Here is a 19,424-nt window from a genome sequence, read left to right as displayed (position 1 = left end):
CATTCGGTCGTATAGTCGGAGGGGAGGAAGTGATTTGTTTTCTCTTTTCCACAAGCTGCCGTGCCAAAGCCCGTGTGTCGCATGTGAGTGAGTGTGTGTGTAAGTACGTGTGAAGGAATGTAGTGCCTCTCCGCATTAATGTGCCAGGTACAACCCCTCCTAAGGTGTGGAATGCAGCAAATGGAAAAATAGAGAAAGAGAGAGATGAAGCAATACGTAGACCAAGTGGGAGGGAGAGAGAGAGACCGACCTAGTTTCCTCATTAGTGTGTCCTTCCTCCCTTTATCAAACAAACCCTATTCTTCAGAAGGGATTTACGTGTGTGTGTGTGTGTGGCGGGTGATGAACTTATTGTGGCCGATGATGAGTCACGGGCGAGGAATGGGTGAGAGCACCTCTCCCAGGTGTCGGCCAGCCATCATCCTGTAGAAGCCGGTTTTAGGGACATTAATATGGGAGGTGGTGTTTTGGGAACACGAATATCTGCCTAAATGTTCCAGCGTGATTGCGCAACAGCAACAAATATGTTTCATTCCCTCCAGTACTTTCCCAAATTGGCCTTTTGGCAACCAGCAGAGGGACGGGCACGGACTCGCATGCACGCAGATGTTGTCGTGTTTGTCTCGGTGGAGAGAGCTGTAGCGGCGGCGATAGCGTAGCAACGGCCATATTTCGCCACTCAAAATGCAAAGAGCATTGCATTCTGGTCTATTTGCAGGAAATAGCACATGTGCCTTGCTCTACAATGTTTTACAAAGGTAAAAATACACTAAGATGATTTTTTTATTTTTTTATATTTATTTTTTTATTTTTTTTTATTTTGTAATATTATTTTTTTATTTTATTGTATTTATTTCATTTTTTTATTTTTATTAATTTTATTTTTTATTTTATTTATTTATTTCAACATAGTTAAATGTTCATTGTTATTGTTGTTATTGTTAAATGTTGAGCTCCTTCCACCAGGACAAACTCCTTGTTTGTACAAACTCTACAATAAGTGGTTTCTAATTCTGATTAAATTGATTTCCAGGCTGATTTCTTTTTAGCACGTTACGTCTACCAGACGCTAATCAACCGTACGTGACTGTCGTATCGTTTCTGCCCGTAAACTTTAATAAGCCTGAAACATGTTTGTTTCCACACCCACGATTGATTACTGAAGTGGTGGGATTATTTGGAGGCCAATGTCTGTTCGCTCCGCGAGAGTAATTAGGAGACGCTTTGGTGATACAAACAAGATTATCTAGAGACCCCACTGTTGCTTTATCACTTCATTACTCGTGGCCTTTCTCTCCAGCAAAATGTAATTATTCATCTTAGATAAACGCACACTGTCTCCCTCCTCCTTTCCTTCTTTTTAGTGTCCGTCACGCTCCCCCCTCCCACCTCCCCTCACACACACACACACACACACACACACACATTCTTTAGGTCTGTCAGTCAGTAACTAAAGCTACACCCAGGGGGACAGACTTTGATCACAAACACACAAACACTCACGCACAAAGGTGTGTAACACGAGCAGCATATTCACGGTCATGAACACTCTGGTCCGATAAACCGGCCGGCGGTCACGGAGAGACGGAGACGTGTCGGACGCGCGGCTAATGAAACAATGATTCACTGCGGGAGACGTGTGCACAGGTAAACAAGTGAAGCGCCGAGCAGACAGACACATCATACGCACACGGCTGGACGGAGTGCATTAAAGATAATGGCGCATAATAAATGATGGATAACAAGATTCTCCGCTTCCATTATAGATGAGCTCTCGCGGATCTTCCCCCCCGAGTGACGTGGGATTATTTATGAGCCGGCTCGCGTCGGCCCAGATCACCTCTGTGTCGTGCAAAGTCACATGACCCAATGTGGTAAAGGCATTTTTTTTATTAGAAAATCTTTTTTATATATATATATAAACGTATACATATATAAAAAGCTCTATAACCAACACATACAGTGACATTTTAAACAATGTGATAAAATACTTCTGGTATTATCCTATAAAAAGACAAAATAGAAAGACAAATCTATACACAACTTGCTCAGCATTACATCACAAGTACAGATTTCTGTCAGGAAACCCCCCCAAAAAAGGTGTTACAACCATTTGTTAGTAGACAACGGGCTCTCGGGGGACATTACGCAATCAAAGGGTTTTCAGATCTGACTGCGTGTCGCCACACAGCACTCGGGAACGGTCCGTGCACGCGCTCGCTCGCTCGCTAGCTGGCTAGCTAGCTCGCCGATCAAGTATTTGGCCTTCAGGCTTAATGACAGCAACATCACAGTTGTGCTCTTTTATCCGATGTAATCCGACGTGACATAAACCCCCCCTTAAGCCGGCAGCTGGAGGATGAAACGGCATCTAACAAGGGCCCCGAGACGGGCAGGTGCGGTTGTGCATAGAAGTGCAAGACCTGCGTCATCTGCAGTGGCTTTTTGAAGAAGTCTGCAGGGTTTCACATATTGTTGTCTATCAAGCCAACACAAGGAATCGTTGAGAGCACCGTCAGACATGTTGTGGCGTTCATTACGGCTCGTCGGACGCATGTTCAGGACGACTTTGCGACAGACTTGCAACATCTTTTGTGTCCAACAGATGAAGAGCAACGCAACTGGCCCCTTTTTTTAATTTTTGCAGGTCAAATCCAGCATTTCTTCCTTCGTGTGGATGTATCTCCTGTCGATGGCTTGATCTTCAGCGCTCCACTCTTCTTTCTTCACGCTCTTTTAAACTCCCCCGTCCCCGAACGACGTGCTCGTCTTCGCTCTCTTCGTCTGGTCACCGTGATCCACAGGTGCCACCTGGGGGTTCGCATCCCTGCGAGCTGGGCGTCCCGTCAGTCCTCCCGCCTCCCCTGTCTGTCCCTACACACAAATCCTCAGTCGGAGTCGTCGTCCTCCTCTTCGTCGGAGCTCGGGCCCTCCTCCTCCGAGGAGCTCTCGCTTTTGGTGCTGGGATCTGAGATCATGCCGTCCGAGCTGTCAATCTCTATGGACGTCTCTGACAGATACAGGTGGAAGGACCTCGATGGGTGGCTGGGACACACACACACACACACACACACACACACACACACAGACAGACATGCACCAAGGGGGAGAGACATAGCACACACACACACACAAAAACACAGAGCGTGATATGAATCCATGCGTGACACATTCATGAATTATGTATGCGTGCGTGCATGTGCATAAGTCACACAGAATGAGGGCAGGACGAAGACGAGCAGACAAACACACAAGCGCAGCGGAAAGCGGACAAAGGGTTAGCGTCACACCGGTTTAAAGGTCGGATCGTTGGGTTTACGACACCTGCGTCTGATTGGGTTTGAAATGTTTCCTTTTTGGGGGGCGGGGGGGTCGGAATAAATCGGATCAAGACCAAGAAGTTGTCAACTTGTCTCGGAGGCGCTCAGCTTTTTTTTTGTTTTTTGAAAAGGCTGGTGGGTGAAAAGTGAGTTGCGGTGTCGCGGCGCAGCGGTGACAGTAACCGTGTCGCGGCGCCGCTAACAGAGAGATCTGAAAACCCAAGATTTGAAACAAAGAAGTCCCACGTGTGCCCGGAAAATACAACAGCAAAAAAAAAAAAAAGATAGCTTTTTGAAACACAACAGCTCATTGTTCTAAACAGACAACCGGCCACCAGAGAGGCTACGTGGTACACAAGATTTGTCATCGGCATTTAGAATTGATGTCTGGTTTGTAAGTGCTAGTGAGATTGTGTTGTTGTTTTGGATGAAATGTCTGTTTAGCAACAAGTGCTCGTCATCAGGTTTTTTGAATTTTTTTTGATAGCACCTTGATCATTTCTGCAGGAACCTGGACATCAAGGCTGACAACACCACAGAGTCTCAGAAAAATACAGCAATGCAACTTCAGTAGTGAAACAAAACAGAAATGTACACGGACGTCCACAGCGAGGAGGAAAAAGCTGAAACACAACCGCTGAAATGAGGGCTGGAGACACACACTGATCACAGATATGCGTGAGGCTTTCATCATGAATCGTCTGGTCATTAAAGCTAAATTTCAATAGCGGCCCGGAAGCCGCTCGGTCATTGTTCCACAAGTTTCTATTGTTTGTTTGAAACAATATATCAAACACACTTGTACTGCATCGTCGTGGGGGTTTTGAAACGTATCAGTAAGGAAGTACACAGCGAGGAGACACGCCATTGTTCCACTTCCACATCACCAAAACATGTACTTCTACAGCAGGAAATGTGTTTTTGGAAAAGCCCGGTTAGCTGCAGATGAAGCGATAATACAGTCGTGAAAGGCACATGGTGATATCGGTAAAAACAACAACAACAAAGCTACACAACAGTCTGGCTTAAGTTCTGTATCTACAGCTTTCTATACAAAAAGGCACTTTCTGAATTCATATCTAGTTAACATGACAGCTGCCCCGTCGTCTGTGGTCCGGGTTCGGGGATCCAAAGACCAAAAGTTGGAGTGGAAGGAGGAAGCGTCCAGAAGAAAAAGAGCCCCAGACCCTCGAGAAGAAGCCCCCCGGATCCCCGCAAAGAGCCAAAGAGGAAGCGTGAAAGTCTTCGGGGTTCCTCTCTCTCTCTCTCTCGATCTCTCCGTCCCCGTCTTCCACCCCCTTCTCTCTCTCTCTCTCTCTCTCTCTCTCTCTCGGTCTTACCACGCGGTGGGGTCTTTCCTCTCTTTGCGGGGGGCCTCCTCGCTCCCTTCCAGCTGCCGCTGCCGCCGCTTCCTGCAGCGCCTGCAGGACACGACGATGACGAGGAGGACGACCACGGCGGCGATGCCGCCCCCGATGGCCAGAGCCAGGAGGAGGAGCTCGGAGAAAGAGGCTGGAGAGGAGGGAGCACGGGGAAGAGGAGAGTTTGACACGGCAGAAGAAAATACAGTTACAATATTATCAACGCAAACGCACATTTTGGAGTTGTATTTTTTTGTTTCCTGTTTTATTTTGTAGTCTTGTGTCCTGTGTGACTCTCCACTTCCTGCTCTGGTGATTGTTGTGTGTGATTGTGTGTTAGGTTCCTGATTGTGTGTTCCCTGCACCTGTGCTGCCCTCATTGTGTGCACCTGTGTCTCACTACCTCCCTCTTGTATTTAAACCCCGTCTGTCTCCTTGTCGGTTCGTCCTGTGTAACTCTGTGTGATGTTGTTCGTACAAATTGTCGGCGTTTGGGTCCTTGCTTCCTCTGTCCCGTGACAAAAAGACACCGGCGGCTCAGTCATGTGACCTTTTCCTTCACTCTGACCGAGTGACAGTTGGGCGCTACTGTGTAAATATGTTAACACTGTGTGTTGGGATTAACGGGTCATTTTAATCTGAAATAACAGACACACGCCTCTGTGTAGTCAAAGACAGAAGACGCTCGTCTCTACTTCCACCATATTGGTATTTATTTATGTTCAGAGTTTTTATCCTAATACTCTGTCACACATTTGTGGTTTTCACTGAAATACGGTATTTCAAAAACTACAATGTTGAATCCTACGGATGTTTATTCCCCCCGACTTCTACTGCAAACGTTCTTACGCTGTGAAGTACATCTCCACATCCGCCGGATTAGTTTTAGATTTCCACGGTTCTGGGAAGATGTAACCTGATGACGAGGACTGCGATTTGAAATAAAGTGACTCTATGACTGAGCCTATCGGATGGATTGCAATCAAACGGTTAACATCCCATTAGCCTCGACTTCGCTTTGTGCGTCGCTCTAATTAGAACATATTAGCAACGCTAACACGCTAATGTAAGATGGTGAACATTATAAGTGCCCATTGAGCATTGTTGGCATTGGGAAATTACAATTTCCCCCAAAAGCATGACTGTGCGATGTACGACGGGCTCTATATGTATTGTAGAAACTTCATTTTAATACATTTTTATGGATTCAATTACATTGTTCAGTGTGTATGGAACATTTGCAGAGTTTTCAATTATAATGGATGAAATTAAAAACATCCATTTTAAGAATAATGTGATTCATTTCAACGCATTACAGCCGTTTCAGATTAAATATCATTTTCTTTTGCTTAAATATTCTGTGCTCTTGTCTCTCTTTTTTTGCTGTTGCTTTTTGTTGTTTTGTTGTCAGACACAAATACATTCGCGGTAAGTACAGGGAAAGGTGTGCCGCTGTACCTGTGGTGACGACGCGGAGTCGAATCTCTCCCACCGTGCCGTGGACGTCCGGGGGATTCTTGACCTGGCAGATGTACGTGCCGTTGTAGGTGAACTTGACCTGCTGAAGGAGGATGGAGGCGTCGCGGCCCATGACGTCGCCGGCCCAGCTCACGCGCTTCCTGAAGATGCCGTCCAACGGCGGATACGGCCGCTGCTGGTAGTGGAACAGCTGGCAAGGGGGAAATCGATGGGTAGATGTTGGGTTCGGAGCGACAACAACAAAAAAAGGCCGATTGTCACAGACGGAAAACACAAAAATACCAAACTGCGTCTGGTGAAGGGAGGTATTTTAAACTCACAGACAAAGAAAGAGCGAAAATAATACCAGACCTCTGCTGCATTTTCTCAATATGCATACACACACACACACACACACACTGGCTGGCTTGGATGCTCTGCAGGGAGCCGGATGACTCACCACGTCTCTCAGTTGGCTGAGGGGGTGGATGCTCGCTGACACAATGAGAGAGGTTTAAGGGTTGTTCTCGCTTTCTTGCAAACACAGACACACACAGAGACACACACACACACACACACTCACCGACTCCTCTCGGCCTGGTCTCAGGGGTCTGAAGCTCCAGGAGATGATGATGGAGTTGGGGTTGATGGCGGAGGAGCTCTGGAACGTGCACTTCAGGCGGACGTCCGTCCCGTTGACGGCCTCCACGTCCCCGGATGTGTATATACGCATCCCGCCGACCCGCAGCACGCCTGCAGGACGACACAACACACAACGGGCACGGCGGCAGAGTGTTACGCAGAGGGGGCGGAACGAAGAGGGCACGAGGAGCAAAGAATCAATACGTGGATAAACGGTTTGTGAAAGAGCCGCGAAACGGAACGGATGAATATGAATTCAAAGTCGTCGGTGGATTCCTGCCGAAGCGAGCGCACACGCTGCACCCGGTGACCCCGCCTCTGCCTACGCACTGCTGCCGCGAGGGGAAAAAACACCAACTCCTTAAGTTGTCACGATAACTGCGTTAGGTTCATACAGTGCGTAGTGAAGATTGGTTTCCGAAATGCTGAAAGTACGAGATGAGAATTGCTTTTTCAAAACATCTGATTCATTGCATCCTGAAGGTCCCAAACTGATTTCAGATCAGCAGAACAAATTCGTGACATTTGATGAATAATAGCCACTTTAGCTGCACTGCCGCAGCCGAGACCGGGCCTGAAAATTGAGTGTCTGCTCTAGATCATGTGGATGTGGACTGTATCAATCTTTACAGTAGGCTGCGCGGTAGACCTATTAGATGGAAAATGAATGGACTGGAAGAGCAGAGAGGGATATTGGCAACGATTTGGCTCTTCCACGTAATGATGGATGAAGCTCCCCAGAATGGAGTTAGCGCTGACACACACACACACACACACACACACACACACACACACAAATGCATGCATGCACTCTCCCAGACAGAGACAGCCTTAATGCTGAGTTTCTGTCTGGCGACAGGTCAACGTCACATCACGAACGAGCGGATCGAGCCTCCCAGCGGTGGACTCAGGCTGTCCGAGGGGCATAGCATTAAATATAAAGGGTACTGACTGCATGTGTGTGTGTCTGTGGGGGGGGAAGAGAGGGGGGTGGGGGCGTTTTCTGGTATGTAGGGCAGCACATGCATCACAATAGCTCCATTTAAGGGCACCCATTAGTGCACTGCGTCTCATTTTCACCAGGTAAAGGGTACACTAAAGGGACTTTATCATGTGTCATCCTGGCATCCAATGGGCATCCATCCTGTAGGGGCATTCATCCTGTAGGGGCACCCAAGGGGCATCCATCCTGTAGGGGCATCCCAGGGGCATCCATCCTCTAGGGGCATCCAATGGGCATCCATCCTTTAGGGGCATCCAAGGGGCATCCATCCTGTAGTGTAGGGGCATCCGCGAAGCATTTCATCATGTTTTCTCCACTTGAAGGACACCCTAGAGGGCGCTTCATCATGTTTTGTCCACCATAGGCGCTTCCAAGAGTGCACTCGTCACCCAACTTGGTGGCAATTTGTCGTGTTTTATCTTGGAGCAGCAAACTTCATCATGTTTTCTCCTCTGGAAAGGCACCCAAGTGGGCACTTCATCAAGTTGTTTCTACTGTAGGGGCATCCAAGAGTGAACTCCATCATGTGTTCTCTACTTTAAGGGCACCTCAGAGGGCACTTCATCGAGTCGTATCTACCGCAGGGCCATCAAAGAGGGAACTTTGAAACGTTTTCTCCACTAAAAGGGCAGCCTAGAGGGCATTTCATCATGAATAATAGATGAAACTATTAGATTGTGTTGATGCAATTGGCTAACATCAAGGTTATACTGATGTAAATGGATGAGATGTAACCTCGAGCTGTCAATTATTTAAAAAAAAAAAAAAAGGTTGCTCAATACAGCAACTTCAGAGACGTCCTTACAATGTACTTCTATTAGATTTCAAACCCTAAAAAGATGGATTTAACTTAATACCACTGTGTATAGTTTGGGTTAAGAGATAGATAGGGTAGGTTTGCCCCATTCCCAATGGCAACATATGGAAATAAGAAAAATCCAAGGAGGGAAAAAGCAACTATATTGTTCCCCCTGCACTGTAACCACAGGGAGCATTACGGCGAGAGCAGCAAGCTGGGACGCGGCCAGCGGGAGCTCGGCTCCTCGGGCGGCTTGTTTTGTTCCTTATCGGGCTGGAGAGCGCTTCCTGTGGGCCGGGACGAGAGAGCGGGGCAGCCAGACGGGCCCCACGCGGCATTAAAAACAGACAGGGCTTCTCTCTCATCGCTGGGCCTCGACAGCGCTCCAACAGCCTAATGTGTTTTAAATGAGCCCGATGAAACCCGGGAGGAGTGAGCAACACGAGCAGAGTACACGCTGCAGGAGCTGTCCATCTTGGCAAATCGACTGGTCCCTTTTTCTTTTCAGCCGTAAAATTGCAGTTTTACTGAATAAAAAACACACTTGTCGTCGCAATAAGATTAGCAGTTTATGCTCGCTTGGTTGTCTTGAAAAAAAAAGGAAAGTAGGCCTACTACTTCCACGTGCATCCATAAATAACCTCTTTTATGTTTCAGAATAATGCTTTGATGGATGGACTCCACGGGGAACAGGCCTCCTCTGCAGCCTTTATCTGGTTTCCTCCGCTGTACCTGAGTGTACGGAAAACCCTGGAGTTAGTGGATTAAACCGCCTGTGTTTAGGATATTCATTAGGCAGATAACATCAGTGTTGGCTGCATCAGTCCAGACAGTAATAACTCGCCGCGTGTGTGTGTGTGTGTATGTGTGTGTGTGCCGTATATTAAACTGCACGTCTCAGAAAAATGACGACCGCTTCTGTTCTCATAGAGTCCCTCGTCTCAAACGAGGGTTTCTCTTTTAGAGCAATGACAGCAGCGTGGGATAGGATGGCAATGTCTCTCAGAAAAATGTTTGATATATTTGAGCATTTTCTTCTCTCCAGACATTCATGGCCACCAGAGAATCAACCCCACAGATTTAGGTAATCCCCTGACTTCTCATCTATTGGCTGGGTGGACACAATTTGGTGCAGGCGTCCATGTTCCCCTCAAGATTAATGGAAATGGTTAAATAAACTTTTTTTAAAAGAGAGAAAATCAATCAAACACTTTGGTTTGACGAAATGAATCCCATCAGCCTCTGCTTCACTTGTCCTTAGAGCTAATTAGCAAACTGTTGCATGCTAAAAAGCTAACTTAAGACAGCAGACAACATAGTAAATATAAAGGCTTTCCTGCAAAATATAACATGATGTTATTAGCATGTTAGCATGTGGACATTAGCATTTGTCCATGTGCCGCAATATAACTCTCTCAGTCTGGTTAATAAATACAAGAGAATGCTGTAAATCTCTGTAAACAATCATTAGTCACCAGATCAGTGTACACAGTTAAACCCCTCTGTTTGTCCATCCTTATTTCAGTGAGTACGCGAAAGATTAGCGCAACGCTCCTCAAGCAAATATTGCTTAATTTATCAGGGAAGAAAGCGAGTTCTCAGACGCCACAACGCCTCATTTCCTCAATTCCTCCCATCAACCAATCTATGTATGAATTCAAAAAAGGCATCGCTAATCTCCTTTCAGCGACAACAACAACAAAAAAGAAAGAAAACGCTTTCAACGACGCCGTCGTTTGACGCAAGCGGAGCCGATTTAAGAATTAAGGTTAATCAGTCCTTTTTGAAGGCATAATGGATGTTAACAGAATGACAGTTAGGGCTATGTACAGTGCCTCAATTACATTACTACATTCCCCCCCACGGCTAAAAGTACATGATCTCTACTTAATCGGTCATTAGCAAGGCACTAATTGGCGAGGAGGATGCGTACCATCGAGTGAAGTGCAGGATTTTACCCATTTAGAGAACGAGACAAGCGAGATAAACACGCCGGAACGAGAGAGCGAGCTTAAGTGATGAAAGAGCGAGAGCGGCGTGATTGAGCAGATGAGGGAATGAGTGCTGTGAGGACGCGGCAAGAAGATAACGAAATGATGGAAAAAATGCACGTTTTCTACATAATTGCAGTCTGTGAGACGACGATAAGATAGTAGTGTTTGTTTGCTTGTCGGTCCGTCCGTTTTTTTTTTCTACTGCGGCGTGTCTGCGAGGGTTGTTTACGTCTGAACAACTTGACCGGCTATAAGCGCTGTGACCACACCCGGCATCCAGAGACAGAGAGAGAGCTTTCACGGCTTATTAAGATGGAGCTATGCACCCTACAGAGGAGGGAAGGGGCCAGAGTGCAGACAAATATATTAAATTTAATGCCGAGGTCTGTCGAGTTGACACAAAGGTGCTGCTGAGTCAGAACAAGAAAAAAGAGAGCGTAAGAATAACCTAACCTCTTTCAGACTTTCTTCTCCATATTCCCCTCCATTAAAGTCATTAAATGCTTTGGAAAGATTTGAATAAGATCAATTACACCCTTCACCAGTAATTAAAGAGACAAAATGATTGCCTTTGTGTGGAGCGTGCAGACAATTTGCGAACCCGATTCGCCTGAATTTAAAACTATCGAAGCGACATTTGCACGTGGGCGAGCAGTAACATCTGGGGAATGCGTGTGAGTTTGTGTGCGCACGTTTGTCAATGAAAACTCCAGCTGTTTCTATTCAGGAAGAGTTTATCATCAGGAGTTGTAAAAAATGGTATCGTCTATTGTGAAACCTGTGATTATCGTGTGTGTTTGTGTCGGGTTTGGTATCCCTCAGCATCTGCACGTCCTCCATTAGATGTAACAGTGTTGGCATTAGTCCAATAATGTCTGTCAATAAGTCCAATATATCACAATAAAGCGAACTTGCTGACCCTTTAATGCACTTGAGTCTACCCGTCAACGCTTGCTGGTACATTCTGGTCCAACCGGCTCGTCTGGAGAGGGCAGACACTTTCATCCGCTGTAAAATAATCAAACCAAGCCCACTCAAGTGTGATTAGGTTTGTTTGTCTTGGCCGACGTCCCAAGATTGTATAAAAGCCTTTTCCGAGGGGCACGAAAAAAAAAAATCAAGTAGTGTTTGACCATGCCCGTATAATATTTCACCCAATGTCAAGAGCGAAAGCAGCTTTAAAGCTGCATAAACCTCCTCCGTGCCTCACCGTGTCTTAATCTCACGTCGCCAGATGTAGTAGGCTGTATCCCATGCAGGCACTCGTCAGTGAGGGCAGAAGAAAGGGCTGGCAGAAATCATTTTTAATCTGCTATAGCCGGGAGGGAAAATGGTGGAGCGGTGTTGTACTAATCTAAACTGTAAGCCCCTCAGACCTCGTTATCTGCTGTGCTTATGATACAGATTGTATATTGTGTATAATTCTCTGGCATTTTTGAACAAAAGCACGCTTCTCATGGTTAAAATGACAACTGTCAGCAGAAGATACCATCAGCTAGTTAGCTCACTAGCTAGCGAGTTAGTTAAGCTAACACAAAGCAGTTGGAAACGCCAACGGCTGTTTTTTTTTAAATACATTTCCAGCTGTCAGCTGAAAAGTCACCTCTTCCACACATGATGATCCGTGTAGAGGACTAACCATGCAGAAATGTTCTCGCTTTGCAGTGGAGAGCTAAAGTACGATAAGGGGAATTGCTTAAAATATACTTATGTGAGTTTTATTCGTTGTTTTTTGTCAAACAGTTTGTATTTTAGAGTAAAGGTGTCTAGATGAGGACTAATCGTACCTTCATCTCAGGTAGTGAGTTGGGAGGAGTACACCTTCGGCTTCTCCGTGTCCAACATAAGCCGGACACAGAGATGCTAACTCTGATAGCATCCAGCGCTAACTTACGACTTGTGATCGGGGCACAAACTGCAACCGCCCGCTAATAAGGTAACGCAATCGCTCCCTGGTGCGAGAAGTGATGCACAGATATAATTATCCTTTATGACATTAACTTTTTTAACCCGGTCGCATTTTCCAGGCCGGTCTGGGTGTGTTTCACACTGCAGAGAGACATCGCTCGGCACACCGAACTCGTGTCGTAACCACTCGGCAAACACTCTCTGGCGTTCTAAATATTTTGTCTTTGAATGTTTTTATCTTTGTCGGTGTTTTTGTGTCGTCTAATAACTCGAGGGGCCTTCTCGATGCAGCAGCTCATAAATATGCAGATTCATAAACAGCGGAGGGGAAAGCAAGAGGAAACAGAGCTCCTGTTAGTCAAGCGCAGTTCAATATCCATTGATAGCTCGATTGATTGGACCTCGGAGACGCGACCGGCGTTTAAGAGGCGTTTCCTCTTGCACAGCGTACGACCGACATGGTCTTTCCTTCGGCCCGGGAAGAGGACGTTAAGTCTTCTCGGACTTCAAGAGAGTGGAAGGAAACACTGCGGGAGGAATCGAGCGGCTCCAAAATCAGGAAATTGGTCTCATTACAGTGCGTCCTCGGAGGTATGTGTTTGGGCCTTTCCTCTCTTCATTAGGGCTCCGAAACAAAGGCACCAGCGGAGGAAACACGATTCTCCAGTTTGCGACGTTTTTCGGAGGAAACACTTAGGACGGGACAAAACACACAAAGAGCTCGGTGGCTCACAAAGAGCCTCTTCTCTCCTTTGTGAGAGGTTTCACAAGCCCAGGTTAGTTTTCGTTTTTTTTTTTTTTTTTTTCCATTCATCAACAAGGCCCGTCTTTCATGCGGCGCTGGGAAGAGCAGGTTCAGGTAACATGTGCGCTCCCAGAGGAGGAGGACACCGAGTTGAGGGAAAGTGTAAGTGTTTAAGCTGTTATAATGGGAGAGGGTGAACCCATGAGATGGACACATACATGTTGTCCGGCCCTCGCTCAGCCGTGAACACGCAGACACGCACAAACAATGCGCGGCCAAAGGTATGCGCTGTTGCACTTTTGGTTGTTTTTGTTTTCTTCGTGGTTTCGGCTCCTTAATTCCACTTAAAGGGAATATTGATAGAGTGCTTGTGTCCTCAGTTTGGGGGGATGGCAGTTTGGCTGTTTCAACCAAGACGAGATCAGAAGCTAGAAAGCTGTAAAAAGCAGATTTTAAGGTTGTTGTTCTCCTCTTCTAGTTACCTTTTGATTGGCACAGTGAGACTATTTTTGCATAGTTGGAAAGAGCTCGTACAACTCGAGGTTACTATTTTATCGCGCAGCTATGTTTGACACTTCCCCCCGAACATCAGCAGCTGCTAAAGCGGAGAGATATATGGAAATCACCCAATCAGCGATCGCATATAGACGTAAAACTCAGGCCCTTGTGGTCGTGTAATGTATGATCGATAGACATATCGGTTTACGACCTTCCCTCGCTCTTCTCTCAACACTATATTTAGCCCTTATTAGTAAAAATAACTGCTTTTTGATTATTTTTTTTACATGTTTTTGGTTTGACATTCTGCAGGTGGTGCTGTTTTCTTTCTTTCGTCCACGGTGACGTTACCATTCGCTCACATTACTCTCCAAATGGTCCGAGAGACCAGAGAGACGGACCAGACGCCGGGTGTTTGGAGCAATAAACTGATTTATGGGGAAACCGCTCTTCTTCCAGAAAGACAGAAAACAGACATCCCCCCCCTTCCTCCTATGAAAATGTCACAAATTGCAATTTTGAAAATGCATTTTCCTATTCTTTGTCCTCTTTCAACCTCATAGAAAACTATAAGAGCGTGTTTGAAAACCCTTTAAAGGTCAGTCCAAACACAGAGCACGCATCAATCTTGTTCTAACTCTTTCTTCCTCTCCCTCTATCCTCCTCTCCTCTCCTGCTTCCTCCATGCAGGCCAATTGTAATTCATCAGGCGGCGGCCGGAGGAAGCGTGTAGTGGGTGAGTGAGGATAAGAGTTTAATCCATCAAACCTCTTCCACTCCCACCTCGCGGCTGACTCAACAACTTCTCCCTCACGGGATTACAAACTCCTGAGGAGGGGTCGGGGGGGGTCCAGCCGTACGTTTCCGATACAACACGCCCACGGGGTTTTTTTTGGGGTTGGCAGGACGGTTCAAACCCTCCAAAGACTTTCCCCGTGTTTACTTTACGAAGCCAGTCCGGTCCGTATGTTTAGTGTCCTGCAGTGATGCGATCAGACTGGATCCGGTCCCACTGCGACTTCCCCCTCTGCCCCTGATGCAGATGAATAAACAAGCGAATAACAATATATATACACTGTTTACACACAGACCAGAGCCCACACCCTGCAGGGGACCACAAGCATCGGCTCTCTTTCTGCCTTAAAGGGCCACAAATACAGAAATACATACTCAGAAACTTGTTTTTCAAGTGAGATTATGCAAGAACAACCACATTTTCAGATGGAAAGTTGCATTATAAGCGTTCAAACATTCCCTTCTGCCGTTGCTTCAGTCTCACGTGAGGCAGCTTGTGTTACTCTTTCGAGTCTCCCGCTTGTTTACACGCGTATCTGAGTGCGTTGCCGTCAAAAGCTGCGGTGACCTACGCTCAACAGAGAGCTTGAATGCATCCTGTGTGGACGGAGACCAGACAGCAACCGAAGCTGCGAGCAAGCAGGTGAGCTGATGGTTACGTCATGTCACAGAAAGTCCACGTGTGCCTCTGTTACAGTACGAGTTTTGCATTTATAATTGTCTTTTATGTCCCCCTGATGGCAGCTGTTCAGCAAAAGCTACAACGTCTCACTTTAAAGAATAAGAAAAAAGCCCTGATAATATGTTAAACTCTGAAAAAGATGGTTTTCCGGGCAGGAAGGAACTAATGAACGACACTACCTGGTCACATGTTGAAGGATCTATGGATCTTTAGTCAAACTAGAGACTAAAAGTCAGGATATCTTGACCTCGACTGCATTCATTTGGACATTTTTTTGAAAATATGTCCCCAAATGTTACGACAGCCTATTGCTAAAGTATAAGAGAGGCTTTTCAAGCCAATATGAGAAAACTATGGACTAAAAGTAGCAGCTCTCTTGTAGTGAAGTATATATTCCCTCCCTTTTGCCACTGAATATAATCAAACATATAAACTTATGTCCCAGAGCCTGAACTCACACCGAAACCAGAAAATCACCCACATAGTCACACGGGCCGGGCTTCAATAGAAAATTAATAAAAGGTGTAGGAAGTGTCCTTCACCTGCCCCACCCACTCGCCCCTCCCTTTCTCCCTCCTCCACTTCCACTCTCGTTCATTGAAATAGCCGAGTGCCGTGTCAAATGTTAATTAGTGAGCAAAACCGGACCCTTCGACACAGAGACAATGTCATGAGTCAACGTGTTGTCGAACAGCAATGGCTGCACGCACAGGAACAACATGGCGGACGCACACGAGGAGGAAAGGAAATCAGCACAGAGGAACTTCCTGTTCGGAGAAATGAATGCATCGTGAATGATGTAGCTGACGGGAACAGACACACACACACACACGCACACACACGCACACGCCTGCAGCAAACGGAGTGGAGGTGTTGCTTTAGCGGGAAGATCTACTTGTTTATGCGGTCGCTCCAAACAGACTGGAGAGCGAGTGACCAGCTGACGGAGTGTGTGAGAATGTGACTACACAAACACAATCCCGTGCTCACAAACACGCAGTATTTGCAGAGATTCACATGAGCGTAAGACGTGTGTGTAAGTGCGTGTGTGTGTGTGTGTCTGTCTGCGCCTCGGGACGAGCCTCCAAACATGTTCGGGCTCAGTGAGAAGTGTATTTCAGATCCCTGTTCACACTCTTGTGGTTTAAAACATCACATTTCTCGGGGATTTCTTTGTTTTGCGTCGCAGAGCCGACGGGTCGTTGTCGACTCTGCAACCCCCAACACAAATAGAGACAGGCGGCCTTCCGAGGTGTGTCACCGACACAATGCAGGACATTAACACAACAGGCGTGCTTTTGTTTCTGATGACCTCACCTCTTATTGTGGCGGGATTACAGAGAAGCCACTGTTATGTCACAGTAAACAAGACACAAGTGTACTATAAAGCTGAGGCAGGCGCCTGGTGTGTGGAGGTGTGTGTGTAGGTGTGTGTGTGTGTTAAACCAGTAAGTCAGGACAGGTTGTCACACGTCAGACGTTCTTGTTGAAGACGGAAATATTAGACAAAGGGAGAACACAAAAAAAAGAGAGAATTATCATAAACAGATGGAGGTTAAAAAATAAAGTTTTCTTTCGCCCCCTGACTGCGTTTGGTGGAGAAATTAGAGTAATCTGGTCTAATCTTTCTCTTCTAATTAGCTTAACTCAAGTCATTTTGCCGGCTTTTAAACCAACGTGTAGAAGTAAGCGTCTGCCAAACGACATCATCCAAAGTATGCGGGGTTGTTTTTTGTGCCAGAGAAGCTCTGAAGCCTCTGTGTGCAGGTCAGACATCACCTTTTCCTTTTAAATATTTCAACGGCTGAAAACAGCAGAACAACGTGAACTGTAATGGTCCACACACACACACACACACATCTCGTCTTTGGAGGCCTTTCGGGCCCTTTGGCGGTCTAAAACCTCTTTCACTGTTGTGTCGTCTGGGCCCAAGCCTCCACCTCTGAGAGAGCGAGAGAGAGAGAGAGAGAGAGAGAGAGAGAGAGAGAGAGAGAGAGAGAGAGAGAGGGCGCTGCACTGACCCTCCTTTGACACCTGGCACACCTCACCACACCAAAACCTGTTACTGATCACATCTGGAGGAAAGAAAATTCCAATCGAGTGCTGCGAGAAGCGAAAAAAGAAACACACACATTGCTCCCGAGGGGTATCTTGACATAAATCATGATTAATAGCATGTTATCATACAACAACGCCATGCCCGAACACACACACACACACACACACACACACACACACACGCACGCCACACAAAGCAGGAGTGTGATGAAGGACTTTAACTCGAGAGCGAGGTCATTGTGTCACGTCCACGTCACATCTCCAGTGAATGTGTTGCTTCAGTGTCATACCTGTATACCTGTTGAGGGCGAGGGATTGGAGGAAGTAACAGCAATTTTTTTACACCACACACGTCTGCTGACAATGAGCCGAGTCCGCTGTGCTTGTTTGTCGCCACGTCGGCGACACACAGAGGTCGACCGACGCGGCGGTGGCAGCGATTGTCGTGATTGCGGCACAACAGACACTGCTGAGCTTTAATCAGTTCCACCGTGCTTTAGCCACACACACACACACACACACATGCTGCTATTTGATTATCCCTCCATGTCCACACAGTGTACACATCCAGCCTGGGACTGTGTAATGACTGATTTGCAGTGCACATGCTCCATGTAAACACCAGCTTGCTACCAGAGGGAGTCCCTGCGTGGTGCTCTGGCGCGCGGATGGACGTGCTCAATCAATATAATCCACTTAAACGGCACGCACGCAGATTACTTCAAGGTTAAGCAGCCCATAAGGCCTCTGCTGAATAAACCGGCCTCCGATAGCGCTGATTCGTGATATTAAAACATGTTCCATTAGCCCGCCGGCGATCAGATGGGAGCAGCTGTAACAATCAGGGTATCTCGGGTGTTTATGGTTTTGTTTGCATCTGAGTTGTTATGATTCCAGCTGACATATCCTGGACTCCCCCTCCCTCCCTCCTTTTACCCTCCCTCCCCCCTCTTGCACGGGAAGCAGGAGGACTTATCTGCCTTCCAGTGGGCCACTTCACAGTCTCTGTGAAGGCGAGAGGATGCACTTTAAGAAACAGGAAAGGAGGTGAGGCTGCATGTAGGAACAAAAAACACACAATAGATGCTGTTTTTTTTATTTTTAAAGCCCACTGTAAAGTCATTATGACGCCCAGAAGTGGTCCCTCGTTTGAAAAGCGTTAACTGGAAGGGAACCCTCCACTCACTGACCGACGCGCCTGTGCCACTGGGCCAAGTCCCTCCACTTCCCAATGACGCACGACGGGCGCGCTGGAGATGAGGGTTACGGCTCCCGGAGGAGCTTTCACTGCTGGACAAGACAATCCAGCTTTTTTTTTTTTCTCCTTTTGACTTTGAAACTCCACAGTGTCTGTGAGCGGCCTTCCTGTTACGTCTTAACATCTCTCTTGGGATGTGAGACAAACAAAAACACCGCCAGGGTAAACTTTTGGAAACCCCAGACACACGCAGAGAGAGAGAGAGGAAGAGAGAGGAAGAGAGAGAGAAAGATAGGCTTGTTATATAATTAGCATCTCTTTTTTTTTAAAGGATGCATTTCATGGATGAGGCTAACGTGTCCAACTCAAAACAACATGTCAGTGGTCGACTTTAAAACACGTGAAATCCTAAATACACACTATATATTAGGAGTGTGAAAGAACACACACACACACACAAAAACACAACCTGTGTCTCCTCGGTTTACACTTAAAAGGGTTTCTCACCTGAAGCTGCGAGTCCCGACAGGACGGTGAGGAAATAGAGCCCTTTTACGCACATTGGATGGACGGCGGGCTGCCCGAAGACCAGCAGACCGGGAGTGAATAAACCCACTGACTCTCTCTCTCTCTCTCTCTCGCTCTCTCTTCCTTGGACTCCCGACAACTCGACACCCGGCTGATAAGTCTGTGGATCCTCTTTTTGGAGAGGGATTACACACACAAAAAAACCCCACGAAGTTCCGTCGAGTCCCCTCTTCCAGCTTATCTCTCCAAAGACGCGTCCCAACTCGCCGCTGCGCTCCTACGTCTCCGTTCAGCTCCCTCCCACCACATTTTCGGGCGGAGTAACAAAGTCATCCACTCTCCTCGCTGCCTTCTTATCTCTCTCTCTCTCCCTCTCTCTCTCTCACACACACACACGCACACACATACACACACACACGCAGAGCATGATAAACC

The 19,424-nt window shown here is 46.8% G+C and overlaps 1 protein-coding gene across 1 annotated transcript; it reads right to left on the bottom strand.

Annotated features, from left to right (window-relative positions):
- Window positions 1-1,737: 1,737 nt before the first annotated feature.
- Window positions 1,738-19,290, bottom strand: LOC137790669 (myelin protein zero-like protein 2). Its single transcript, XM_068585108.1, has 5 exons — window positions 18,969-19,290; window positions 6,723-6,892; window positions 6,140-6,350; window positions 4,661-4,832; window positions 1,738-3,045 (listed from the first exon to the last, which is right to left on the bottom strand). The coding sequence occupies exons 1-5, from the start codon at window positions 19,021-19,023 to the stop codon at window positions 2,889-2,891; spliced, it is 765 nt and encodes a 254-aa protein (XP_068441209.1). The 5' UTR covers window positions 19,024-19,290; the 3' UTR covers window positions 1,738-2,888.
- Window positions 19,291-19,424: the final 134 nt, after the last annotated feature.

This window comes from Clinocottus analis, unplaced genomic scaffold, assembly GCF_023055335.1.
Source record: "Clinocottus analis isolate CAN_PGR_092001 unplaced genomic scaffold, fCliAna1.0.p SCAF_2, whole genome shotgun sequence".
In the NCBI taxonomy this organism is placed as follows: Eukaryota; Metazoa; Chordata; class Actinopteri; order Perciformes; family Cottidae; genus Clinocottus; species Clinocottus analis.
The sequence above is the reverse complement of the archived record's forward strand: the minus strand, read 5'-3'. Positions and strand labels throughout refer to the sequence as shown.